General features: G+C 49.1%; 9 protein-coding genes across 9 annotated transcripts; 5 read left to right on the top strand and 4 right to left on the bottom strand.

Moving 5' to 3' along the window:
* Window positions 1-768: 768 nt before the first annotated feature.
* LACBIDRAFT_294493 (uncharacterized protein) lies at window positions 769-2,395 on the top strand (the record flags this gene model as incomplete). The annotated part of the gene is made up of 1 exon (XM_001881654.1): window positions 769-2,395. The coding sequence occupies one exon, from the start codon at window positions 769-771 to the stop codon at window positions 2,338-2,340; it is 1,572 nt and encodes a 523-aa protein (XP_001881689.1). The 3' UTR covers window positions 2,341-2,395.
* Window positions 2,396-3,886: 1,491 nt separating this feature from the next.
* LACBIDRAFT_327678 (uncharacterized protein) lies at window positions 3,887-4,912 on the top strand (the record flags this gene model as incomplete). Its single annotated transcript, XM_001881653.1, has 1 exon — window positions 3,887-4,912. One exon carries the CDS (start codon window positions 3,887-3,889, stop codon window positions 4,910-4,912), a length of 1,026 nt encoding a protein of 341 aa, XP_001881688.1.
* An 815-nt stretch (window positions 4,913-5,727) lies between these two features.
* On the bottom strand, window positions 5,728-14,071 carry LACBIDRAFT_155511 (uncharacterized protein; the record flags this gene model as incomplete). The annotated part of the gene is made up of 24 exons (XM_001881485.1): window positions 5,728-6,429; window positions 6,484-6,762; window positions 6,809-7,049; window positions 7,101-7,243; window positions 7,291-7,364; window positions 7,415-7,676; window positions 7,726-8,370; window positions 8,421-9,617; window positions 9,670-9,702; window positions 9,751-9,869; window positions 9,918-10,071; window positions 10,117-10,331; window positions 10,386-10,580; window positions 10,638-10,758; window positions 10,806-11,161; window positions 11,212-11,392; window positions 11,439-11,566; window positions 11,617-11,954; window positions 12,020-12,206; window positions 12,263-12,955; window positions 13,009-13,303; window positions 13,360-13,618; window positions 13,667-13,910; window positions 13,963-14,071. Coding segments are annotated over 24 exons (7,170 nt in total), but the record flags the coding sequence as incomplete, so codon positions are not given.
* Window positions 14,072-15,223: 1,152 nt separating this feature from the next.
* Window positions 15,224-16,402, top strand: LACBIDRAFT_298218 (uncharacterized protein; the record flags this gene model as incomplete). The annotated part of the gene is made up of 3 exons (XM_001881652.1): window positions 15,224-15,529; window positions 15,592-15,877; window positions 15,933-16,402. The coding sequence occupies 3 exons, from the start codon at window positions 15,224-15,226 to the stop codon at window positions 16,400-16,402; spliced, it is 1,062 nt and encodes a 353-aa protein (XP_001881687.1).
* A 108-nt stretch (window positions 16,403-16,510) lies between these two features.
* Window positions 16,511-18,065, bottom strand: LACBIDRAFT_298217 (uncharacterized protein; the record flags this gene model as incomplete). The annotated part of the gene is made up of 7 exons (XM_001881484.1): window positions 16,511-17,080; window positions 17,130-17,181; window positions 17,233-17,321; window positions 17,378-17,637; window positions 17,694-17,752; window positions 17,811-17,972; window positions 18,022-18,065. The coding sequence occupies 7 exons, from the start codon at window positions 18,063-18,065 to the stop codon at window positions 16,511-16,513; spliced, it is 1,236 nt and encodes a 411-aa protein (XP_001881519.1).
* A 511-nt stretch (window positions 18,066-18,576) lies between these two features.
* On the bottom strand, window positions 18,577-20,382 carry LACBIDRAFT_298216 (uncharacterized protein; the record flags this gene model as incomplete). Its single annotated transcript, XM_001881483.1, has 4 exons — window positions 18,577-18,891; window positions 18,950-19,859; window positions 19,910-20,262; window positions 20,320-20,382. The coding sequence occupies 4 exons, from the start codon at window positions 20,380-20,382 to the stop codon at window positions 18,577-18,579; spliced, it is 1,641 nt and encodes a 546-aa protein (XP_001881518.1).
* Window positions 20,383-20,649: 267 nt separating this feature from the next.
* LACBIDRAFT_190820 (uncharacterized protein) lies at window positions 20,650-21,402 on the top strand (the record flags this gene model as incomplete). The annotated part of the gene is made up of 5 exons (XM_001881651.1): window positions 20,650-20,783; window positions 20,844-20,953; window positions 21,012-21,113; window positions 21,176-21,246; window positions 21,322-21,402. Exons 1-5 carry the CDS (start codon window positions 20,665-20,667, stop codon window positions 21,400-21,402), a joined length of 483 nt encoding a protein of 160 aa, XP_001881686.1. The 5' UTR covers window positions 20,650-20,664.
* Window positions 21,403-22,238: 836 nt separating this feature from the next.
* Window positions 22,239-23,756, top strand: LACBIDRAFT_294490 (uncharacterized protein; the record flags this gene model as incomplete). The annotated part of the gene is made up of 4 exons (XM_001881650.1): window positions 22,239-22,467; window positions 22,830-23,003; window positions 23,085-23,127; window positions 23,182-23,756. 4 exons carry the CDS (start codon window positions 22,239-22,241, stop codon window positions 23,507-23,509), a joined length of 774 nt encoding a protein of 257 aa, XP_001881685.1. The 3' UTR covers window positions 23,510-23,756.
* Window positions 23,757-24,170: 414 nt separating this feature from the next.
* On the bottom strand, window positions 24,171-25,709 carry LACBIDRAFT_327672 (uncharacterized protein; the record flags this gene model as incomplete). Its single annotated transcript, XM_001881482.1, has 4 exons — window positions 24,171-24,523; window positions 24,586-25,459; window positions 25,594-25,641; window positions 25,686-25,709. The coding sequence occupies 4 exons, from the start codon at window positions 25,707-25,709 to the stop codon at window positions 24,171-24,173; spliced, it is 1,299 nt and encodes a 432-aa protein (XP_001881517.1).
* Window positions 25,710-25,787: the final 78 nt, after the last annotated feature.

Below are 25,787 nucleotides of genomic sequence, written 5' to 3'. Positions count from 1 at the left end.
GCGACGGGCGCGAGGACCAGCCAAGCCTCAATACACTACAGAATTTTGAGTGATGGTTGTATCTTTGGCATAGGTATATAAATTACCGAGGGGATTCAAAGGTGGAAAACGACTTCAGCCTGATTTTTATCCGTTCGAAATTCAAGGATTACACCCGACTTTTGAGACAACTTTTCAAGTTGTTGATAGAAATAACAATCGAATGTCGCAACCAGGAAAAAAGAACCCAGAGGCGGAGTTCAAAGGTTTGGGCAGCACCAATCTTTTCTCGGTCTTGGAGGAGTCGACGACAAGCAAAAAATCCTGTTGACCCGTTCCCGATCCGTCAGAAAATCGGATTTACTCAGTTATACATCCGGAGGTTTGGGAATTGAAGTTTTGAAGCTAAAAAAAGGTTAGAGCTTTGTGCCAGCGTCGGAGCTTGCTTGAGCACGGCGGGGCCGCGGCCCTCCGTAACTTGCCAGTGCCAGTTGAGCTTGGAAAATCCAGCGTGGAAAAGCGGGCCTGCCAACGGCTGGAGATAGAAGGTACACAGATCGATGAGAAAGAAAAAATTGTTGATCCGACTTCGAGGTCGTTGCAGTTGCGTTGCAGCCTACAATTGCCAAACAATTGCTCTAGGAACGCCAACGGTGTTGGGCTTTGTTTTGGCTCTCCCTCACACCTTTCACCACAGCTCCAATATACTGTTCGTGCGCACTATGAGTCCAATGCCAAAAAGCTGCTCACTCTCAGATCACACAGGTCTTGACACCGGATACGAGCAGAATGCCACCCTCCCCTGACTCCGCAAGCTTATCATCCAACACTAGTCCCTCCATTGACCAATTCCGAGCGACATCCCAATCGCTCTCAACCACCCAATCAGACCCATCGCACCTTGATCAGGGATTAGAAAGTTTGAGCAAGCCAAACCAGACGCAGTGCAGTGCACATCAAACATACATGACCGAACACCTTGCGCTAATCGCGCCTTCTCGGCGACTTCCCCCAGAGCTTTGGGTCGAAGTTTTTACACGTTGTTCAAAAGGAGCCCCATGTAGCATTGTCCCCTCTGTGGACGACAGTTTCGACGCAAAGGCCGGCCCCCTGCTGCTGACCCACGTATGCAGCTGGTGGCGTGCTATCGCGATATCAACCCCCGCGTTATGGACAACAATACGACTGGTGCTGGCCATGCCCCAGGCGGCTCATTTATCTGACCTGGTTGATATGTGGATTGCGCGATCTGGTACTCTTCCACTGAAGGTGGCAGTCCTTGAGGCGGGGAACGGTGGATTTCGTTCTGCAGTCAATTGGGAGGGACATACCGCTCTCAAAATCCTTGTTGGTCAATCGAATCGATGGGCGGATGCTTCGCTTGACCTTGCCCCGTACGATCCCACGTGGCAGGCATTCAAATTCATGAGAAACAATTTATCTCAGCTGCGCAGCCTTTCCATTGACACTACTCAAAGATCATGGCCGACCGATCTGGCTATAGACATCTTTGAATTTGCGCATCAGTTGTCATCCCTTGCCTTGAACACCTACAACCCCTATATCCTGCTCAAGATACCATTGCTCAATCTGACCTCCTTCCATATTCACTGGCGTGGTGGTATTTCATTCCATCCTCTCGTTTTTGCAATGAGATCAATGCCCAATCTTCAAAAATGTGTCATTCTTTGCAATTCATCCTTCCAAGTCAGCGTAACCCTTCCCGACACCGCTCTTTTACACTTGACTTCCTTGACGATAATTTTACAACAGCCAGATGCTTTAGCGGCAGGATTTGATGTTGGGAAAATGCTCGGTGCACTTTGTCTTCCATCCTTATCAGTCCTTGTCCTTCGAATCGAAAATTTGCCATATTACAAGGCCCCTTGGGACCAAGAAATCTTCATCGAATTTATTCGCCGCTCTCCTGCGCTTTCCCGATTAGCTTTGAATTATAGTTCAATATCCAATCCACAACTTGAGGAAATATTGCAACAAGCTTCAACCATCCAGCATCTCTCTATTGATACCCCGGACGTTCTTATGCAGATCGCACAGACCCCTCTTCTACCAAATTTACGGTCCATCGATGTCACTTGCGATGAAAATGCATTCCCACAAAGTCTACTTCATCTGGTGACGAGTCGGGGGTCGACTCATGGCGGAGGTCACCCTTCTCATCTGAGAGCTGTCACTCTCCGTTACATTAGACCTACCGATGAGCTGCTACGGGAGGAGTTCCTAAAAGAAGAGAAGAAGTTTATAGAGCTTTGTTGGCGACACAACGTCTGTCCCTGCATTGAACGACCGATTCTTTACGAGGAGTTGTTCGACGTGTCGATTGATAACCCATTTCATTGATTCTTATAAGCGATATACACAGAAGTATGTCATGTTAGAATTCAGTGGGAATAACGGAGAATTTTTGCATGCATCGAGATTAAAATTTCGTGACTTCATGCACAGTGCGATCGATACTTTTGCACACCAAGGGAATAGAATCTTTTTTCTACGCAACTGGGAGTCGGAGTCGTTAACATTCATATTATATCCATGACATTGGTTCTTGAGGTTAGGTATGTAATGTGCATTGCGTTCTCAAGCAACCCAATACCTGGCACACCACGTACCACTGGCAGCGATGTACCAAACTCACTGCGCGGGATTTTTGAGACGAAGTTGAGGCTGAAAGGGTTCCGGGCCGAGCTCGCCGGCCTGTCATTTCTGATTACGGCTAACCAACAGGCAACTTGTCTCCCTCCATCCTTGGGTCAATCTACGTGTCTCATCGACCTTGTATCGACCTTTTGTCGACAAGTGTCCTGCAATATCGCCCTTACGCCCAAACTCGATATTCTGCCCTTCGCCTTGGTTCACATTTCTATCATTCTCGAGAGCGCTCTATTCTCTTTCCATACAGGTTTTAGGAGCTTTCGCTGTCATCCGGATTTCCTACCTCGACGGACACCCCTCCTTACCAAAGAAATTCTGCGACCTTTACTTGAAATTTTCCCTCAAAACGGCGATGCCTCCCTTGTTTGAAGAGGTTCCATTGCTTGTTACTTCCAACCAGATGCTATGCACGTCCCGAGAGCAACAGCCATTAATCCGAGTTCCGAAGATTAGCATTCCATTCTCCTAAAACATCACCTAGTATGTAATACCTGTTGACGAGGAGGTAGCGTTCCAGAGAGGATTGAATGCCAGTATGTTTTTTATGTGTTTTGCATCGTCTTTTAAATCTGACAACATCTGTGGAGATCTCGCACTCTCTTTTCGTTCTGGTTAAGAAGGCCATTTCAAGCCCAGCCATTTCATCCCCTTCGCGCTCCCTATTGCCTTTGCCACATGCCCCAGAATGTCGAATTAATTCTGTGCGAATCCATTTCTGGGGCCGGTTGCGGCAGCTCTCTAGCTAATCGACGTCGTTACCTCCATTGAATGGACATGAAGACGGAAGATCTACAAAACCTCGTACGTGCCACATCGTGCAGGGTCCTTTCAATTTTGAGCCTTTGTCTGTGCCCATAACCCCATTAAGCCCAACACCCCATGGCTAGGAGCCTCGAGGGCCTAAACAATCGGTGCATACCGCCCCTGAACCTTTTTAATACTTCTAATTAGTATCATCTTGGAGATTGCCATTGTTCACCGAATCGAGGGGCGACAAAGGAAAACGCGGTCAGGTGATCACCTGGGGCCACATCCAACAGCGCGAGGCAGGTACTTTAAAAGGCGGTTGCTTCTAGGCTGGGTTGACTTCACAAACCATCTACGCCTCTCAGTGAGGATAGTTACCTACTACCCTCAACTTTTGTCCGACATCAGCCTGACACGACCACCTCTCCACCTACCCACCTACGTGACTTTCACCTTGTACCTCCAAAGCCTATCCTCACCTTCAATGATGTCTTCATTCACGAACACTAATATTCTCCCTGTCTCTACCAAGGTAAATGCTAAACTCTCCCTGCCTTCGTGTTGGTGCTCAATCATCTTGTTTCAGACGGATAATATCACCATGGACTACCTGGTTAACTCTAACATCTGGGCGCCACTCGATGGGGAATCTTTTGGCAGACCTACCCGCCAGACGGCTCACCCATTCGGTGCGATTGGAACTGGAAGGTTTACCGCACGCACCATTCCTAAACATCCCCTTCCCGTTCCTTCATTGTCTACGATCTCGCCAACCGATTTCGTGTTCCCCACCCGTTTCAAAACAATTTACAAAGTCAAAATCGGGGCGGAGGTCAGCCAAGAGAAGCTCCACGTTACCATGGGTCCCTGCGTCTCCCCACCCCCGCAAATTGAGACATTGTCCTCCTCACCCGACGACTTATTTCTCAATGAAGTCTTCGATGAGAACGAGCCTCCCGCAACGACCTACCAGGATGATCATGCCGAGAATAGCGACTCTTCTGATGATCTAATTCCCTCACCAGGATCGCGCTTGAACCGGATGCCATTTGGCGTCCTCTTCGTCGAGCGACGGGCCACTCGTCGGATCTCTCGAGAGAGTGGATATACCAACTCACCGCCGTCCGAAGCAGTCCAGCGAGCCATCCTCGGTCCCCAGCGCGCGGTCGAGCGCACCAGCTACGAAAAGTCGGACGTCGCTCCGTTCAAGGAAGCTGTGGGAAGCTGGGGCAGCACGAAAACGAAGGGTTTGGCCAGGATTCGAGCCAAAGCCCCGCAAGCTATCAACACACTGACAGCTAACAAGTCGAACGAACTCCCGGACGCAGTGGCGATTAATCCTGCGGACTGGGCTGCAGTGGATATTCTGAATGATATCCTGTCTCATGGGTGTCAGAGTATTGGCCAAAAGGAGAATGCGGGGCTTGTCCTCCCACCGTTCATCACCGCGCCTCGTGTTGGTTTGCCATTAACGCCCCACCGCCAGGCGTTGCTGGACATTTTGAATACCTGAACCAACTTCGTCAGTGTACCTTGAATTCCTTTCTTGGTGATAGTATTTTTGTGTTCCCTGTAACAGTGTTTTGTCTATCCAGCCTGGATTACTTGTACTCCATCGATGTAAAACACATTTGACGCATTTTTGTGGCTCCTACTTACCGTGTCAATCAACAGTTCATTGACACTTGGCTTATGTACTGATTTCAATCGATTGATCCTGGCAAGCATGTAATGCCTTGATACAGACCACATATTCTACTAAAACAACCCGATCAAGGCCTCATCATCTACCATCTCCCTAAACCGATCTCTCGCTTCTCTCGCAGGCCTAGCAATACTTGGTTTCTCATTCGCTGCGCTCTCGAGGGCTTTTTGGGCTACACTTCTTTGGAGCCGTAGCTTTTGGAACAAATTCAATCCAGGCTCCTCTTCGTCGTCTTGGGATTCGAGCACTGCAAGAATGATGTGTGATGACAACACACATTGAGGACTACTGCTCGTTAATTGGGATCTGTGCGCATCTATCAAGCAAAAGTAGAGAGAAAAAGAAACAGACGGCAGCTTACTCGACTATCGGGCGGAGAAGCTCCGGGTTATCGGACAGAGATGCCACCAGCCTCCCAATCGCTTCGCAATAATGTTCTATCCCCCACATGAGCACCAAAATAACCACAAGTCGAGCAAAATCCACTCACCACTATGCGAATCTCTAAATGCCTCTACAACAACATCCACACACGCCTCCCTCGCCTTTTCACCAAGGTTCTCCGAACCACTGCTCACAACCTCTGCAAGCGCTCCCACCAAACTCGTCGCAATCCCTTCCTCGCCCCCCCTCACACCCACGATCAACTCGGTCACCACCGGATCTACTCTAGGCTGACTCCGCATGAGCACTCCCAGTGCCTGCGCTGCTTTACCTCTAACAGCGCTACTTGCAGGGTCGCTCGCGCTCTTGACAAACGTCCGCTGCAACTGCGGGAAGAACGGCTTCACAAACGCCGGGATCCGCTCGAGCATCGACGTTAGTGCACTGAGAATGGCGGTCTTCACTTGTGGCGGATAAGTCGTCGCTTGCGTGGCTACGCGGATCAGAGGGCCCGTGAAGGGTACCACAAAGGGTTTGATGGCAGATTCGTCTGTGCGCTGGACAAGGTCCCCAATAGCGTATGCAGCTTGCTCGCGCTGCTCGTTGCTTCCTGTGGTTAAGCCCGCAATGATGATAGGCACAGTAGGTGAGATTCCCTTGGGGAGGTTGAAGCCCGGGACTGTTGTTCCTGGAGCGCCTGTGGATTCGATGCTGCGTCGTAAGGGAACTACAAGGGGTTCTAGTTCGTCTTTGGGCACGGATTTGACAAAGGCATCGAACGCCGTCCATGCTGCGGTGTGGACACTTACTTCTGGGTCTTCCAGCAAGGACACGAGTTCTCTGATCCAGTCGATACGGTAGAGTGAGAAATCTAGCTCTGATACTTCACAGAACACGGAAAACAACCGGCACGCGCTGACACGCCGTCTGGGGTGTTGATTCTTGGCCCTGAATTATGGATTAGTTGGGGTAAATATTAGGAAGCGACTGTCGACGTACCACCCAATCAAGAGCATCATCAATGTATTGAGACCTTCAGCATCGCTAATAGAGACGAACAAAGCCTGGATCGCTTCTTCGACTGCTTTTGCCAGCTCTTCCTCGTTGTTCTCCTCCGAGACTTTGACGAGGGCATTCAAGATGACAGTCAACCGCTTGCTCAGAGCATTCCCAGCAACCGTCACCAATGAAGCAAGTGCACGAGCATTGAACACCGTCATCGGGATCGCCGTGAGCGTCGGTATCAGAACTGGGAACACAATTGTCGCTCGAACCTAGAGTACATAAGCTTTGATAAAGTAGATGAAGGAGGAGTCTTACGCCCATGACCTCTCGCAACGCCTCAAGAGCAGTCCCAGAACCCTTTCCAGGCTGACGAAGCGCTTCCAACAAAGTGGGTATCGTCTGATCAATGGCCTTGGCTCCAAGTTCTTCTTGAAGAATGTCAAACGCCTGAGCAGCAGCCGCACGGACATTGGCTTCGTCATCTACCAGTGATATGCGGACCATAGAGATGATATCGTCTTCGTGATCTTCCTTTTGGCCTTCTGAAGCATTTTGCCTAAAAACCAGCTAGAATCGGTCCGAATGGTGTACAGAAAGAACAGCTTACATGATCTCACTTAACATCCTGCAAACACCTTGCCTTGTTCGTGAGTCTGGTGATGTAGATTTTGCTCTGAGTATAGGCATAATTTCGTTGAGGATTCGTTCGCCAAACTTGCGACACAATTCTGATACCGTTCTTGCAGCCGTCTAAATTGCAGTCAGAGCCATTCATGATGAAACGAACTTAGAGCTACCTCTTCTTGTTCAGATTCATCGCTCGAAATCAGGTAGACCACCTGATTAACCAACTCAGGAAGAATCTCCCGGACTAAAGAACACATTAGCGTCTGTAGGCGTCTAGGAGCTTGATAGAAGTACCTGTTCGTGGCGTGTTGTGGACGAGCACCTTCCAAATTTGCATTGAAGACTGCCTTACGACAACAACACCATCCTGGCGAACGAGGTACAGAGCTGCCAATATGCGGTCCCGACGCTCCACCCCAAGAACCTCCAAAAGAGCACGACGAGACGACTCTGCTGTCGCACCTGCCGCAACTTCCTCTTCTTCAACCTCGGAGGCCTTTCCTGAGATTCCAGATACCTTGAAGAGAAGTTCTCCAACGAGTGTAATGGATGATTGCTTGAAACAGACATTTAGCATGGCACTTTTTAGGGCACGTTGAACATACCCGAATTCTCCAACCAGAGTCGAACATACCATGCTCCAACTCAGGCAGCAAAAGGTCAATAGCCTTGGATGAATAGTTGGTGACAACCATCCTCCCAGCACGCATGGCCGCTTCTCTAACATACTCTTCCGTGTCTGACAAACCACCAAGGATAGGCGAAATGATTTTCGGTAGATGTGGTTGGAATCGAGTGCCGAACGTAGCAGGCAAGAAGACGAGAAGTGACATGAATCCTTCGCGAACAGTTGGCCGAGGTGAGCGAGCATTTGCGATAATATCTGGCAGGAGGCCCTCTAGGCGCTCCATGCCAAGACCCGAAAGAACTTCGCTGAGACCTTGAGCTGCACCCTGTCTATCGACTCCAGACGTATCGGTCTTGAGAGTCCGCAGCAAACCAGGAACCAAATCAGGGAAATGTATTTCCCCAAGACGCTCGACAAGAGTGCCCAGTGCTTTCGCAGCTGTGGCACGAGCTTCAGGTACAGGGTCAACAAGTACCTGGTGGACCATGGGCAATAATCCGTCTAAGTACGGAACAAAATCTTTTGCGTCCGTGAGGGAAGCAAGGTTTCCAACAATCTGGGCAGCTTTTTTCTTCGTTTCAGCTCCACGTTCTCGCAATCCTCTCTCAAGAATAGGAACGACCTGGGAGATAAGTTGAGCCAGCTAATTAGCTAGAAGAATTCGTTACGTACTAATGCCAAGGAAGAATGGTCGATGTAGTGCATGAAAGAAGTTTTCAGCAATGCCGTCAAAGCGATAGGGGTTTTTGTGGGGTCAACAAGCGCCTTGAGAAGTGCAGGAACCAAAGACTTAATCTCAGGGTTACTGATGACTTCGCCAAACTGCTTCAAGCTCTTGTTTGCTGCCGTTCGAACTTGTGCGTGGGAGTCGGTCAATACACCAGTCAGGCGAGGGATGACAATGGGTAAAGAGATTGAGAGTTGCCGAGGAGAGCAGTAGGCCATCATACCCAACAGTTCAATCGAGCCCTTCTTCGTCCGCCATTGTTTTTCATCTAGTCCTTCAAGCAGCGTCGGCAATATGAGCTTGACACCATAACCTGATAAATTTCCCATGATGATTCTCGAAGCATCTTGCGTAGCTTCTCGAACATCTGCAACGGCGTCGCCGAACGAAGTCAACAAGAGTGGAAGAGCGTATGTGATGTATGGCTCAAACAGCCGCCCGAGAGTTGTTGACATTGTTTCGAGTGCAAACATCACTCCTTGGCGCGGCTCATATTTCTTCTTGTCCTCTGCTGCTGTTCGAAGCCTCCTTATGACATCAAATTCCTTCATCCCAGCGATGCCTGTTCCCTTGAGGACACCAGCCAGACCATAGGCAGCTCCACGGCGGGCGGCATACTTTGGGGCGTTGAATAAGTCGTCAAAGAGATGTTCCACTAGCGTTGCTAATCTTGACCTTATAAGCTTCACAAGAGGCGACAAACATTCGGACACAGCAATTTGTACTTGCTCCGCAGGTGTTCGCAAAGCTTCCACGAGGCGATCGACGATTGAAGGAATACGTTGATCTGCAGCATCCAAATGACGAGCCACTCGTCCGAAAAGAATGACAACAGCCTCCTTGATATAATCGTCGGCCTCCGTTGCAGACTTTACCTGGCTGAGATGGCCTTCGAACAACGATATGAGTCCTGCAAGCCGTTTTGGCCCGTGAAGATCAACAACGGCAGTGCCCGCGTTGAGCATGCCCCGCCGAACATCAGGTGTCCGATCGCCAAGCGCCTGGTCTTGTATCAAGAAGTTGAAAAACGGCTCAAGTTCAGCTTCAGTGAACGAGGGAGCCAAAAGTTCTAATGCTTTCGCTATTGCTAAGCGAGTAGGCCAGGGATCGGAACGGTCGAGGCTTAGAGCGATAACCATTCCCTGGATTCAACGTCAGTCACCGCGAGCAGAGAACTCAGTTGATTTCACAGACATATTCATCAAATTCGGGAGCAAGAATCTTCGCCTGAAAGCGGTATGAGCTCTAAGAACAAATAGGTATAGTTTCTCGCACCTTTTCTCGATAATAATCTTGCAGTGCATCAACCGTCCGTTGAATTGAAGGTGGCCATTGCTCCAACGCTTCCGCGATCGCCGCAGCGGCGCCTGAGCGAACGTAAGCATTTTCGTGATCTAGGAGCCATCAGCCCTTGTCGTGTGACGTCAAACTAACGAGCACACCCAAGAAAACCAAAAGTTCATCGAGGAAACTCTCTGGGACATCCAAGCCGTTGTCATCCCATACATGCTGGGCGAGCCTGGCATTTTGTTCATCCTCATCATGATACGCAATCCAGAGTTCCGGTGTCCATTCCAAATCGGTCAGATCAAATGGCTGAGCACAAATCAGTTAAAGTAAACGAGAACACGAGTGTCAAACCTGCAACGTTTGCAAGCAAGAGTTTCGGACATGAGACTCTTGAAGCAAAGTTCCGCGAAGGAGAACCGATAATTCCGGCCGAGAGGCTGTTGCATGAATAGATTCTCCCAGCTCAATGAGGGCCGAAGATGCCTCCTTACTAAGCCTCGGCTGGGTACGGATGACATGGAGAAGGTGTTCCATCGCCCGTAGCCGAGGGAAGGCAGTATCGGAAACTACGATAATCAACGTGAGAAGAGAAGAAACGGAGGGAGCGTATCAAAACAGACATTCCCCTGAGTGGAATCTAATGACGCCAAGCGCCAAAGCAACTTGTTCGAGTGCTTCATCCTCATCCGCTGGTGAAACTCCTCCAAGAAGCAGAACCTGGCTGAGGAGAGGAAAAGCGTAGGAAAAGGTTGCAGCATCGAAAGGGGCCTGCTCAGAAAGAGATCGCAGGCGGTGGAGGACACGGATGACTAGTGCTATTGGGATCGTCATGTGAACAAGAATTCCAAAGGACGTTTAGTCACAAAGCTTACAATTGATGGGCTCAGCTTGAAGCTCTTCAGGAACGTCCGAAATGTTTAGGCTGCGCAGTGTGGCAATGCCGACCCACTTTCGCAGGGTGTCCAAACGTTCAGACGTACTCTTTGCCAAATTCTGCTCCATATTAGAACCAGAGACACCACTAACTGATGAGAACTTACCAAGTATGTCTCAAAAGCAAGATCGCCCACGAGAAAGGCTCCCCCCACAAGCGGCCCCTCCAAGAGCAGGTTGACGACCGATGAAGTGTAAAAATGGAATTCCGCCACATCGGCTGAGACAAGACTTTGAATGAAGTAAAGGCCACGTTCGAGGTTTGACTTGATGCGGCTGACATTCTCGCGTATCTTGGATTCTTTCTGAAGTTGGGCTTGAAGAGCAGCCTGTTGTTGTTTGGTCAGGGCAGCAGGAGTCGCCTTTTTACTTGCAATAGACTTCCGAATCTCCTCGTCCCATTTGGCGTTATCGGCATCTTTTCCGTTGGTAACTCGAGCTTCTCCCTTCGTTGATGAAAGCACTGTGGATAGAGTTAAAAGGGACAGAGAGGACGATTCAGAAAATACGAACCATCGACAAAAACACTTCCTTCCGGAGCAGCCCAGACACCATGATCAACATCAGTCAAAGAATTGACAATAGTGGGATCAAGGTCCGCTTGAAGTTGTTTCACGATTACTGGCAACACGGAAGCAGGAGAGACAAACGCGAGAGTGGTCACAGCACTGTAGCTCGCTTCCGCAAAACCAAACTGAGAGGCAGTCAATTTCGATTCATTCGAGATCATCAAGGCCCACTTTGGAATCGGCAGCAGCAGCAGCCAAGATCAGACTTATGAGTTTGTCCAGATGTTTATTCGTGAGGTCATGAGGGTCCGTTCCGGCCTTCTGGCTCAGGTCGATCCAAGTCTGGCGTGCTGATCCACCTGAAGGTCTTTTGAGTGAGATGAAAATGGCAGCGAATTAACGTACGGACATATGAGAGAATGATGGCCCAAAACGATCAGCTTCACGATTGAACTCTCCCGAATAGACGGGTCGACATCATCCTTGAATGCAACGACACTCAAAAGAAGTGCTGATAGTCGTGAATGTTTGTTCCAGAGAGCTGATGGCTGTTCATCGCCAGCTGTTGACGATTTGGGGTTTGGAAGTCCACGAGAAACGAAGGTGGTCAACGCATCGCGAACGACGGAGTTTGTCAGTTCAGGTGCTTCAGCTGTAGCAGCCTCGACAACATTGTACACCGACCGTCTCAAGTCCGGAGATTGGCCATTGAGGGCAAGGTGAACGAAGATAAGGCCAAGCTGTGACCTATGCGTGAGCCACGGCTAATTGAGGCCCAAATCTACCATCCTAAAAAGTGGATGGCCACATACCGCAATGCTTCGTTCTTTCCTAGATCAGCCTTGAAATGATGCAGGGCAGCTTCACTTGCCCGTAAAAGCCACTTTTCGTCTTCAGCATCTGTGATCTTCTGGTAGACTTTGTCCCACAAGAGGAAGGACTGCTTTGCGGTACTTGTAACAATTGCGGATACAACGGGATTTCGTGAAATAACGTCGTCTATGACACAATGTCAGCCACACGACGACGAAGCCATTGTGGATCGTGAAACGAACCGAATTTGCCTGATCTCGACAGAGGGCCCAGAAGAACGGCAAGCGCAACGTAACCTTCAAATGGACCACCAGGCGAATTTAAGGGGTTACCCGACACAGTTTTGAGTGAGTTCTCGAAGGAATGTACGACGATTTTAGCAAAGGCAACACCATTCTCCTTCGAAATGATATCTGCTTCATGAAAGAATATCGCCCCTGCCAACCCAGCAAACGCCTTTCTTACTGCTGGCTTTGCGCTGGACATCTCTTTTGCAATGAGCTGGATTACGTCCGGTGATAAAGTTGAGCTTGAAAGAAGGAAGACTATATGTGGGGGGAGAGCAGCTGCCAGTACAGCTGTAGCCGCTTCATGAGTCTCCTTCGCCAGGAGAGGTATTGTTGATTCAACCAAAGATGAAGATACGCCTGATCCCGCGCCCAGGAAGCTCAACATCGAGTATAAGGCTACCCGGTGGTCAGGCCCCGCCGTTTTGCCAGTCTTGGGAAGGGTGAGAAGGTCCGAAATTGCCAAACCAGCAAGGTTGAGGGGATCATCGTCATTTGAGCGAGATATCAAAGCCTTGAAGAGCTCAATTGAATTGGATCGCGTTTGGGCATTGCTAGATTTCGAACTGCTGATAATTTGCGCGAGGACACGTTTGAACAGATCAGCGTTGAGTGGATGAGAATAGATGTGGAAGAATTTGGTCACAGCTTGAGAAAGATGTGTCATTCCACTGGTCATCAATCGCAAACAGCCTACGTACCAGGGAGACTGTTCTCTGGAGCTCGTAACAATGTTCTTTCGATGGTTGGAAGTATAGACTTGACCAAATCGTCCTCAGAAACGAATGTAGAGATAAAGTCTTGTAAAGCGGTCAGAACGTGTTCAGGGACAGGTGTTTTGGACATCAGTACGGCGTTGGAGTAGAGGGCAATGATTCCATCCTTGAGATCTGAAGGCAAACGAGTCGACGGTTCCTCTGGAACATTTTTTAGGTGTGTCAATACACCCACAGAAACCCCGAGCAAAGTTACCATGCGCAGCGGTGGTTGGTTGGACTTCGTAAGGGCTAAGAGTGTGTCAATCACACGGACTACATTGTTACCAGACTAACAGATGTAAGCCACAGCAAAATCAGATGGTTGAAGCGACGCACCGATCGTAGAGCACGCCTTGTGAGCACAAGACCGCCATGCTTGAGGGATGGCTTTGCCTGCGTCGATTCCATCAACATGTCTAGCAGTAAGGCCATTGATCCCACGAGAACACGCCAAGAGTTTGAAGTGATAAAGTCGGGGTTGTGCTTTACGCAAACGGTATATAGTCCACAAGCCCAGCTAAGAAGGACGTAAATGTCCGAAGGCGCGTAGGAGCTGAGGAGACGAAAATGTTGAGTAAAAGCACTTTCAAAAGACGTAAACGCGTACTTTGCAGTTCCCCCCCTCGTAAACCGGCCCACCTCATTCGAAAGCCACCCAAGAACCTGTTCTGCTACGCCTAGCCTCGTTTCATCCAGCGGGCCATTCTGTGACCCCCTCCGCTCGTCACGCCGCACTAGCTCCATCCCAACCTCCTCCACTGCATCCCGAGAGCCAGAATCCGTATATCTAGGGTACGTCAGCGTCAGTAGCCTGAATACATCCAAAATTTGCGTCAACGTCAAGTCTGTTTGAGGTAAGATCGAAAAGATACGATAAAATGACTTCAGCAAACTTACCCCCATTTCTAGCAAGTGTAAGTAGCTCTTCCCGTAGAAAATGAATCCTAGATTTCGTTTTGCTGACTAGGAGCTTTGTTTGCGCGTATTCGACGAAGCCTGGCCAATCGCTCAGCACGCGATCCCTTTGCCAGAACACTTGATCGGTGTTTTCTTCCCCATTTTCCCCTGCACCAGCGGAAGATATCCAAGACTGGATTTCGGATGCGCTCATCGCAGCCGCTTCCGGCTGTTTAGATTTGAGCTTCGCGAATGTCGCTTTTGAAGGCACTTCAAATATTGACTCGCCACGATGAGAGCCGAAAAGAGTCAGTGAAGTTAGGGTCCCAAGTCTTTGCCAAATACAACGAGTCGGAAGCCAAACACCCACGCCGAACGGCTCCCAACAGCCACCTCAAAGACGAGTCTCGCGTCTCGTAGGTTTTTCTTTTTTTTTGGATTGTTTATCAACAAGTAGTCTCACTATTCCTAGGGCGCTTAGGCGGGCGGCTTCAATGAGTCGATGCCACCTAGTAATGCGAAATAGTTGAAGAGCCTCATTACAACTTGAGACATTACACAACTTACAAGTTGCAACGTTAAATGTGGCTTTCTTCTCTGGGAGGTTTCTTCAGATGGCATTCCTATTAATCTTTGGGCACACGACTCATGTTTATGTTTAGCTCCCCGGATTTCTGCAGTGACGTCGACAGCGATAGTTAATTTCCCTCTAGGCAAATTTTTAGGTGACGCCGCCCCCGTTCTGGCCATCTTCTCCCGAAATAAAAGACACCTTCCAAGGCTTCTTGGAATAATCCGCGAATCGGCGATAAGAGCTCTTCACACTTTCCAAGGACATCACCTGGTTGCTGGTGCGTTGGCGCAGAATTACCCGATTGACAACTCGGCATTCCGCTGGAAAGCCGCTTGGGGACTTTGCGTAACGACAAAATCGATGGTTTCACTCCTCCTCAGAGTCGTAGCAAGCTCACAAGTGTCTCGTCTGTTCACTTGACTCTCGGAACTCCGTTTTATCGTTGTCAAATCTAGCCAATCTCGCTTATATACTCGTCGCCTCAATCAGGTTTGGTGCCATCCGATTCGTCATTGGATGACGGTTTAGTGACTGCACACGACTCGCCAAAGTGAAATAAAATTTTCTCTCGGATTGCGCCATGAAAAATTTCGTCAAAGCAATCTTCAGTACTCAGTATCCGGTTAATTGTCGGCATTGAACCGGTATAAGTGCTGAGACGAAACTCAGCTTAACCCCATTGTCATCATGATTTATCGCATCCTCGTCTCGGCGTACACAGACTTCATCTCAACTCTCACTTTTGACCCTGCAACATCCGCTTTGGAGGTAGCATCCATCGTTTCTGTTGGCCAAAATCCATCCTGGATCACTTTTCATCCTACCAATGGCGACCACTCTTTGGTCTGGACTGGGTTGGAGCGGGCCGAGGGAAAGATACTCGCTTTAAAGTATGACGCCGATGGACAAGGAAAAATTGTAGCAGAAGCGCCAAGTGAAGGGGATGACCCCTGTTCATTGTTCGCGACAGAGGATCAGTTAATTATCGCAAATGTAAGAAGTCATTTCAAGACCTTTGACAAGGGGAAGTGACGCGCCTATTTACACATTTTAAGTATTCTTCAGGCAGTCTTACTTTTCTCCCAATATCACCAGAACCCCCTTATCTGATTTTATCTCCAATCACCATTCAACTGAGTGGATCTGGCCCGAACAAAAACAGGCAGGAGGGGTCTCACCCACATCAAGCCATGATTCACCCAGAATATCAAGAACTCTTTGTCCCAGACCTTGGTGCTGATCGCGTATGCCGCTTCAAAAGGCGGGGAGATGGTTCGTGGAAAATTCATGGACACATTGGATACGCAAGTGGCGGTGGCCCGCGTCATGTAGCGTTTTACGGCGAGTACTTTGTCCACGAATCCTTCCAGAAATCTTATTCTTCGATTATGTTTAGACGGCCATCTTTTCACAGTCCTTGAATTATCAAACAAGCTTGTGCGACACCGCTTACCTCCACTCCCCGCCCTTCCAACTTTGGTAGCGTCCACCCCGACCATGTCTCAACCTCTACCTCCGGACAACGACATGATCGCAGCAGAAATTCTTATTCCGGTTCCGAACCCATCATTCCCGACGCCTTACCTCTATCTTTCGAATCGGAATGACCCGTCGCCGGAGGGTGACATCATATCAATTTTTGCAATCGAGAATCCAGACACGCTCGAACTGGTAGCAGAAGTCAGGACAGGCATGACGCATGTTCGCGCAATGCAATTTGGCGGTCCGGACGATAAATACCTGATCGCCGGCGGCACGAACGGCGGAGGAGTGAAGGTCTTCGAAAGAGTAAATTTAGGCAAGGGTTTGAAAGAGGTCGCGGCAAATATTTCCGTAAAAGCCCCGACGGCATTCTTGTGGTTTTGACTCAAACGCCAAATATATATATGTGAAAGAGAAGGTTGTAGTTTTTTTATATCGTTTCCGAATAGATAGCCAGAATTTTTGCGTAGTTTTGAAATTGCAGCGTTTATCTCAGCCAATGACCCCATCCTTCCTGAGTTGGTCTACTTCCTCTGCGCTGTAACCCAAATCACCCATCAAAACGTCTTCCGTATGGTCTCCGAGGTCAGGTCCGGCCCATTTAGGTTGAAGGTCAACGCCGTCAATTAATGGAAACGTTCCTTGCATTTTCACGCTCCAGCCTTCTTTTCCTTGTGACCCATTAACCCAGACGTCTCGGACAGCCCCCCTCGCCTGGATTTGCTCCCCTTCAACAATCTCCTTTACATTCACTACGCGTCCAACGGGTATGCTGGCTTTATTCATGGCATCAATCACCTCGTCACCTGATCGCTGGCTAGTCCAAGCAGAAATAGCCTCTTCAATCTCAGCCTGTCTGGCAACTCGGTGCATATTGTGCTGATACGAGGGGCCTATCAAGTCCATGCGATCAATCGCTGTCATAAGACGATTATAGAGTGTGTCGCCGTTGGCGCCAATGATGATATATGTAGGAGCAGATCCCGTTGGTGAATCCGGCAAGCAAGGATAAGCGTTCGTCGGAACAATGCCAGTCACCGACGAACCAGAGGGGCCACGGATCTTCCCATGATAAGTAAAGCATAAGATGTGAAACCTAGCCGGTAAATACCTTTCCTTTCCTATCGTATTCAGGTATTATTCCCTCCATCAGGTTGAGCATACTGGAGAACTATGTTAAGATATTTTCATTTTTCACAAATGAGCATGCTCACCTTTCCACGATGCTGACATCGACAGTCGTTCCCGTTTGACTCGAGGTATCAGGACTCTTTTGACGCTGTCGCGACAGCAACGCGAGGACCTATTATATACTTTTTTGTTTGATGCCAGCAAAGAAGAATGAATGAATCCGCATACCGTTCCAAAGGCTGCGTGCAAGCCAGCGATTGAGTCGCCTAAACTAATGTTGGGACGAACTGGAGGACCAGAAAGGCCCTCCGTTTCAACATCAGGAATGCCATTGATATAGCGAAAACCAGATTCCGCCTCGCACACGGAGGCATAACCCGGTCGGGAAGCCCAAGGCCCTGTTTGGCCATAACCACTTACACGGGTATAAATCAAGGAAGGGTTCAAAGGATGAAGATCGGCAGGAGCCAGGTTCCATTTCTCAAGCGCTGAAATATGTATGAAGCTCAGCGGTCAAGACGTCTAACACAAGAAGGTAACCTACTGCCAGGCTTAAAATTCTCGATCATCACATCGCTTTTGATAGCAAGTTGCTTTACCAGTCTAAGGAAAAAGAATTGATGAGGTGTGGCGCGTGGTCCTACGGTCAAGTTTAGCTTACTCTCGGCCTGCTGGCTTGCGAAGATCGATAGCGACGCTTTTCTTATTCCTTGCGATACTTCTAAACCATGGGCTTGTGCCGTCAACATCCAGTTCCCTCCAGACACGAAGCGGATCTCCTACACCCGGTGGTTCAATTTTGATGACCTCTGCTCCAAATTGACTGCCATCTGTGAGTGATACAAAAGTGGATATACAGGACTTGAACCTACCCCAGCAATTGCCCAGCAAACGGACCTGCAATCAACTGTCCCATTTCTAGCACCCGGATGCCAGCCAAGGGAGGTTCTTTGGAACCAGAAACCCTCGATGTTGTGGAAAACCTTCATGTTGACCTACCACGTCAGCGTTCAACTGAAAAACACTACGTGGAAGGCCCATACGAGCGCCATAAGGGTGTTAGAACATGACGATTCCGACGGTGCATGTTGCTCAGATTTTGAATTTGAAATTTTGAATATGGCTCGACGATGATGGTGTTGTTCGGAGTCCAGATCCGAATATCCGAAGCAAACCGATCACGCGCACGGGCGTGTCCTTAGTCTTAGTCTCTACCCGCCCACATCCCTTGTTACAATTGTTACAATTGACTACCTATCTACGACATGAAATCTAAGTAAGCGACTTTCTCGGGTGAAGTATTTAAGAGGTATTAGCGACCAAACGAACACCCAAGCAATACCGATGCCCCTCGCAACTTAATGCCGACAAGTAATAGCTACCCCGTTCAGCAAAATCCTACAAAAATAAAGCACCAAATGGCAAGATTATAGATCATAATCAGACTCAGAATCTGATTGATTGGAGACCAGCTGTGGATCCAGTCTCCTTTCACAGTACCGATAAACCGCTTCGTCACCCTTCTGGACTTCGTAAACCCTACATCCTTTCCGAATTTGAAATGAGTACACTGCTGGGTCCGGTATCTCCAGTTCGCATATAGTGCGGGATATCATATCTTCGATTTGCGCTGACACACGACGACGCCGATAACGGTCACGAAAACCAGGAACGTTGGAGGAAAATATTCTGAGATGCTTGAGCGCTCTCAGATGGGTTGAACACGTAGTAATAATGTTCTTCTGCCAATTTTTGTTCTCTCGTTAACTGAGGTCGGGGCTGAGAAACAACACAACTCACGACATGTACAACACCGATGGTGGTATCGTCATCCTGCGAAAAATCGCACAAACGTTCAGAGGGAAGTGTGATTCCAAGATAAACAAGCTTCACACAGGAGACTAAAGCGTCTGCCCATTGGTTCGTAACGCACCATGGGCCTCCGTAGGGAACCCTGACTGAAAGTTCTGCCAGAGTATCCTGGTGTTTCTGAAGGATCGATCCAAATTTACCCGAAAGCCGTCCATTCGGGGTTCTTACACCAGAGGTTGAAACCCCAGGGGTGGGTAAAGTCTCCTGATCCCCCGCTTCGTCACCGTCTTCATCGTCATAGAAAATTTCCGCTAGCTCCAAAGACAACTTCTCGACGCCTGAATATGAATTTATATAATTGATCAAAGCTTTAGTGACCATTCCGCATTTCAAAACTCGCAGATGAACATTGGTATCCATTAGTTGATCCAAGAGAGCTGTATACGATGGTGCCCCACACGATGTTATAGTCAAGGTGGAAAGCTTGTGAGTGTTTATGGGGTTGGCCGATGAGATCTGGACTCCGCGTAGCTTGAGGATTTCGAGTTGAGTAGCCGACTCGAGAGTTCCGGTCAATAGGAATGTTGTAACAGGGTGCCAAAACCGTTCATCCAGTGATACAGAGAGGCGGGCGAGGTTAGGACTCCTGAGCACAAGATCTTCGAGTTGTCGCAGCAACGAATCCCTTTGTTCAATAATGGTGTCCGGCTCAGTGCGCGCCCCGGGGTAGTTTGGACTTCCAACCGATAAAGAAAAGTGGGTGAGGTTTGAAAAAGAAAATGTTGGGAAGCCGGAGAGATGAAGGTCAGGATATCTGATACTGACACTCGTAAGAGATTCAAGCGAGAGGAGTGCATCGATGACCAAAGGAACTGGGTACTCGTCCCAAATGCGCCAACTGGTTGGATATTGTGAGTGCATGAACAATGTAGTAAGCCAATCACTTACAACAGACTTCGCAAATTTTTAAGGTTCCTTATGGCTTTTGTGAGCAACTCCTCGAAACAGGGCGATGTCAACGAAGAGCCGAGCTGGCCGCTTCCATGGAACGTGTCAGGCGTAAACCGGAGATCCCGGAGGGCATAGATGTGAAGACATTTCGTAAATAAATGAGCTGGGCATTGGGAGCTGGCAAGATCTTTCACCTGGGTCTCAATCCCATAGAATTGCTCCGCCCGAAAGTTGAACGTAATTCTTTCGAATATTAGTGGCTGAATGGCGTTGTCAAATTTCCTACATATCGTTCGTAGATCGCCAGGCCAACAGTGAAAGCGCTCGTCATCCATAGGCGCTTCACGGAACTAGGGTTATTACCATGTAGTTCAGCAAGATTCCGGAAAAGAGAGTTTGTCACCGACCTCGGTGACATAGTAGTCGCAGATCCGTTGGACGAGCTCCAACGGCAGATCTGAAAAACTCATGGAACGTTAACGGGGCTGGTGAAGCTTCGTTGGGACTCCAAGTATGATGAGCGCTGGGGTGTATAGAAATACTTATTGCGGTGAGATTTGTTCCGAAACTTGATGCCGGTGAAGAGCAATTGAAGGCGAAGAGAGGAGGCTGTCGACTTCCAAGTTGAAGTGATTGGCCACACCGATGATCGATCCAAATTCGGAGTTTACACGCTTTGAACTCAGCCACGCGTCTCCAGCCCCCTGTCACCAACCTCTCACCACCGTCGCGCCTTACAACATCGACAAGGCATGTCACCCACAGATTCTAGTATTCACATCAGTTCCCCCCTTCTTGTCAAACGTCTGTCACAGAAAGCCAAGCTTCCAACGCGTGGCTCGCCACTGGCTGCTGGCTATGATCTGTATAGGTATATCATGTCCTTCCAACTTGCGCGTTTTTTGTTTCCTTCACTTCACTTCAATTCCAGCGCGGAGAAAAAAATAGTCCCCGCACACGGGAAAGCACTGATTGACACACAAATTTCGATCGCCGTGCCGATCGGAACCTATGGACGCGTCGCGCCTCGAAGTGGTCTAGGTAGCGTCCTTTCCTTTATTTAAAACAAAAGTACAGTCAATTCAATCCCAATTTTCAGCGTCAAAATTTATGATTGCCACTGGAGCTGGGGTAATCGATGCCGATTACCGTGGCGTCGTCTTCGTCCTGTTGTATAATCTATCAGACAAGGATTTCCAAGGTATCTTTATTTCTTCCCCCTATTATTATCGTTTGAAATTTATTTGGAGCATTCGTTTTCAGTGGAAGAAGGTGACCGGGTGGCGCAACTCATTCTCGAGAAAATCTATAACCCCGAGGTCCTTGAAGTTGCTGTAAGCCTTTCTGTTGAAGTTCCCTTTGGTTGACGGCGTTGACGCGACACTCAAAATAAATTGTTTGGGATGTAGGACCTTGACGAAACTCTTCGCGGTGCAAGTGGATTCGGCTCTACCGGAGGACATGTTTTATTGAAAGAACGCGGCTTATAACCTGGGGTTAGTACAGAAACAAACTCCCTGTAAGATCTTATGAGTGGAACGCGATTCATATACCCCCTGCCTCACCGTCACTACTTTCGAGTTTTCCTCCTTGAAGAGTACAACCCCAACCAGGTAGGGGCTAACCAGTTGACTTTTGTTGTAAATCATCGTGATGTCAACTGGAAAGGTAGTCAATTTCGACAGCAAAATTAGATCTCATGCAAGGGGCAACCACCCGAGCATCCGGTTAGGACAACTGGTCCCATCGGGGTCGTGGGAGTCAACACGTGCAATCCCAAAATGATTGTCACGCCCGCGCTCATTTAGCACGCGCCTTCAACGTTGCTTCAACGCGCTCCACAGATTCAATTGAAGACCCTTACCATAACACATAAAATATCTGCCTTGCATGTTGTGTTTTTACCGTAGACAGGCTTTTCAATCGATTTGTTGTTCCTTCCCCCCATTCTCACTGAAAGAAATGCCAAAACCTCGACCCACAGCTGAAGATCCAAAGGAAATTCAACTCCCTGGCACTCCTAGGATAACAACCACAATCAATAATATTAATGGGAAGCACAGTATTCAATATGATCTTTGCAGTACGGACATTTCTCTGACGACAACAGCAAATCCACGACATCGACGTGCACATACCATTATGAAAAAATGCAATACAAGGCTGTGCTTGAACGTTTGAACCGTCAAAGCCAAATCCCTGCACTAACGTGCCAATTTATTATCAGTTATGTCCTCCACTCGCAATATCGGGAGAACGGAGGACAATCTGGGAATATAACACTATTTTTCATCTGCTTACCGAGCATGCACAGGGTTCTCTTGACATGGGTCCTGATGCTAATGACCAGAAGCTTCCCAAGATTCCTGGACAGATGTCAATCGACATGTTTTTGACGCGAGAGGAGGAGGAATTCTTGAAAGTGGACGCACAATTAACCACGGAGGCTCGTGAGGAACATGGGATCCTGAACAGTGATGGCATTGAGATCATGAAAGAGGAGCTGAAGAGAGACAGGGCGCAGACATTGAGCCTTGTCGAGCCATCGGGGAAACGTAGAAAGAAAGTTGTGAACGTGCCCAACTGATCTATGTACTACTGTGACATTTGGATGCACGTGTCAAATCAGGCTAAATCCCACGACCCCGATGGGACCAGTTGACCCAACCGGATGCTCGGGTGGTTGCCCCTTGATCTCATGACGGGGTAATCACTTCTGCCGTTGGTTCCCGTGTTCTATTCAAAGAATTCATGTTCGCAGCAAACATGCGGTTGAATGTCGGCATCGAGGTCGATCGGTTGACACCGTGATAGTATTTGCAACTGTTGTCAAGCTCTTCCAAGTTACCGCCTGAAAAACGTTGCTGAACGATGCTCCCCATCCTTTTGCTCATCGTCTGCCAATTGACGTCGACAGCATGGGGGTCAGCAACGCTAGTTCCGCCATCGACGTTCCCAACACTGTCCTCAACGGCAACGGCGCCGAGTGGTGCAAGCTCCAGCACCAGCGCCAGCGCTAGTAACTCAACAACAACGGGTACCCCGACAAGCAGTGCGCAGTTCCCCAGTTTGAGCGGGTATTCGTCATGTGGTGAGTGGACTCACCAGCGAGCTCCAAGTTGTTCTCATTGTAAAAAAGTGTCGCAATGCTTGGCACTGGGAAGTTCAGCAGCCAATTGCACCAGCGTCGTCGATGTGAATTGCTTCTGCATTAGGTGCGCTACCACCCACCTAACACCCGACCTTTATATTGACCACGACCGTAACAGCACAAATTTCACACAGAGTCTTACGGGATGTATTGCACAAGGATGTCCTGCAGAGCTTAGCAGCGCAGAAGCCCTTGCCCAACAGTTTTGCAACATCGCCTCTTCAAAACCCTCGCTCTCTTTCTCTATAACTTCGATACCATCTTCCTCTTCTTCGTCGTCTTCCACCGTGCCCGCCACCACCACCACACCCACAACTACTTCTTCAGTGCCGACCACGTCCACATCCACATCAACGTCAAGTGCGGCTACAGACGGCCTACGGTCTCTTTACGGCACCATAATGGCCGTGCTTGGCATTGGCCTTGCGATGCACGTCATGGAGTGATAAAGCGGCTACTGCGGATACCACCCTCGACTGAGGAACCCTTCGACATTGATTGTAGCGGACTTTTCAAGCCGTAGAACAGTCTACAGGCAGGGAAGTCATATAAATCTTGATACCATTCGCTCTTCTACCCCATTTGCTGCTCATCGTTACACACCCCATTTGCTTCTCATCGTTACACACTCCTTGTGGATCCTAGATAATCATTGCACATAGTTACCCCTGGACTTGTATGTACAATCATATAAACTATATTTTACCAGCTTGAACCCGAGTGACGTGCAAGAGGGGCTCGCATACGTTGCCCACTTGCCTAATTCGAACGGCTTGGGGCGCCACTGTTGGGACCAAGGACGAAAGACTTCGTTGGATTGTAAGTTGATTGTAAGTCCCACAAAGCCATCCACTTTTGCGATTGACTAGTTCGAAAATCGTCTTAGTGAAGCCTGCCGGTGAGGGTCAAACTGGGGTCGACTGGGCTTGAGAGTCACCCAACACGCGATGGTTGGCGCGAACCATGGAGTTTTGGACTCAAACTAAGGGTCGACTCTCCTCATCCCCGAGCCGAAGGCGCAACTTGGGGGAAAGGCGGTGTCCACCCAAACCCAAACCTCCTCTCCAACGCACGCTTCATCCCCAAGACACGTGTGACACGACACCTCTACCTCTCCCTCCACCACGTCCACTCCTTCCACCTCAACCACCCAAGCCAAAGTTCACGCATCTCCGCCCGCGTCCGTTCACCCGCCAACCAAAATTGGTAGTAGTACCACTCGGAACCGCAGGATCCTAGGTAACCCTGGTCGAGGATGGGTAAGAGACCAGCATGGGCGGGGGCGATGGGGTCGTACATCCATACTGTGATGAAACGGTCAGGGAAGAGGAGGAAAAGGGCGTTGATGAGAGTTTGGTCTTTGCCTACGAAGAGGCCGAGGGTGAGGTAGTAGTTGTGGTACGCGTAATACGCAGTGGACCACCAGGATATGGAGGCTGGTGAGCCGCCGAAGAAGGATCCTAATAAGAGAAAGACGATTTAAGTTGGACTATCCAGGATTATTAAAAGAGAAACTGCGTACCTTCGCTGAAATCGACGTCAAGCGGTCCTTTATCCTGCATCCAATCCCGTGCGGAAGCTGGTGGTAGTGTCTGAATGGGAAAGAACAACAAATCTTCCTTCCTCTTGACGCCATTCAACCTCCTTCCCTCCTCCCAAACCTGCTCAACCCTTGCTGGATTCGGCCAAGAAGTATACCAATGCTCCTGCCTAAAACTCCCTGCGTCGATCCAAAAAGCATAGTCATACACCTCTCCTTTCTCTTCCCTTGACTGCTGAACAGCGTGGTCCAAGAACCAGGGTTTGCCGTTCCACACGGCATACAATTCGGGAGAATGTCGCTTTTTCTCCCTGTCCTGTAAATGCATCTCCTCATACAGTGGTTCAAAGCCACGTAGAGGGGGGATGGCGAATGGAGATGCGTAATGGGTGTTGATAGTGATGGGAAGACCGGAACCTCGAGCAGCTCGGACAGTATTTTCGAGTTCTGGAGTGGTGTAGAAGTATATGTCCGTTGTGATGGGTCCTAGAAAACGTTGGAGCCAGTCGTTGTATTCATCATTTGAGTGCTTTGACTTGGTGAGGGGGAAGAGCGCCGAGACGAGTAGGACGCGAGTCACGTTTCCATTCCCATGGTTTTTCAACTCGGAGGTGGGTGGGATATCGTCTACAATGACGGTGGTGTTGTACTGATGGAGCAGGAAGTCAGAGATGAACAGCATCAACAGGACGGAGATGCAGATAGTCCTTTTTCTGAAGCGCAGGATTTCTGCATGATGCATGGTGCTTTGGGCCTTGGTATCAGAAACGCAGCTCTGTGTCGGTGCGCTCCAGTCTCCAAGATGCTTTGCAGAAGAGCGGGCATACACGGCTACCGCTGAAACGCAGCCTCTCGTCTAAAATTAAATAACATGCCAACGTCGGCCAATAGTCGGTCGGTTGTTATGCGCCCCTGCTGCGCATTCTGCCCCACTGCTGAGATGAAATATCAACTTCAGGGACGGAAAGAGAAGTATACGACGTTACGGACCTTGCCAAATGCAACACTTTTTGTATACGAGTAATGAGTTGGCCCAGCCTGCAAACGCGCGTGCAAGGCTTAGGAACTGAGCGTAAAAATACCATCTTCACCTCCCCTGAGCTCATGGTGAGAGAAGTGTTAAGACGAGGTAGAGAGTCGATTTATTTTGGAGCTCATCATGGTGGTAAGTACTGGTCAGCGTC

Source organism: Laccaria bicolor, genomic scaffold, assembly GCF_000143565.1.
Source record: "Laccaria bicolor S238N-H82 LACBIscaffold_13 genomic scaffold, whole genome shotgun sequence".
NCBI lineage: Eukaryota > Fungi > Basidiomycota > Agaricomycetes > Agaricales > Hydnangiaceae > Laccaria > Laccaria bicolor.
The sequence above is the reverse complement of the archived record's forward strand: the minus strand, read 5'-3'. Positions and strand labels throughout refer to the sequence as shown.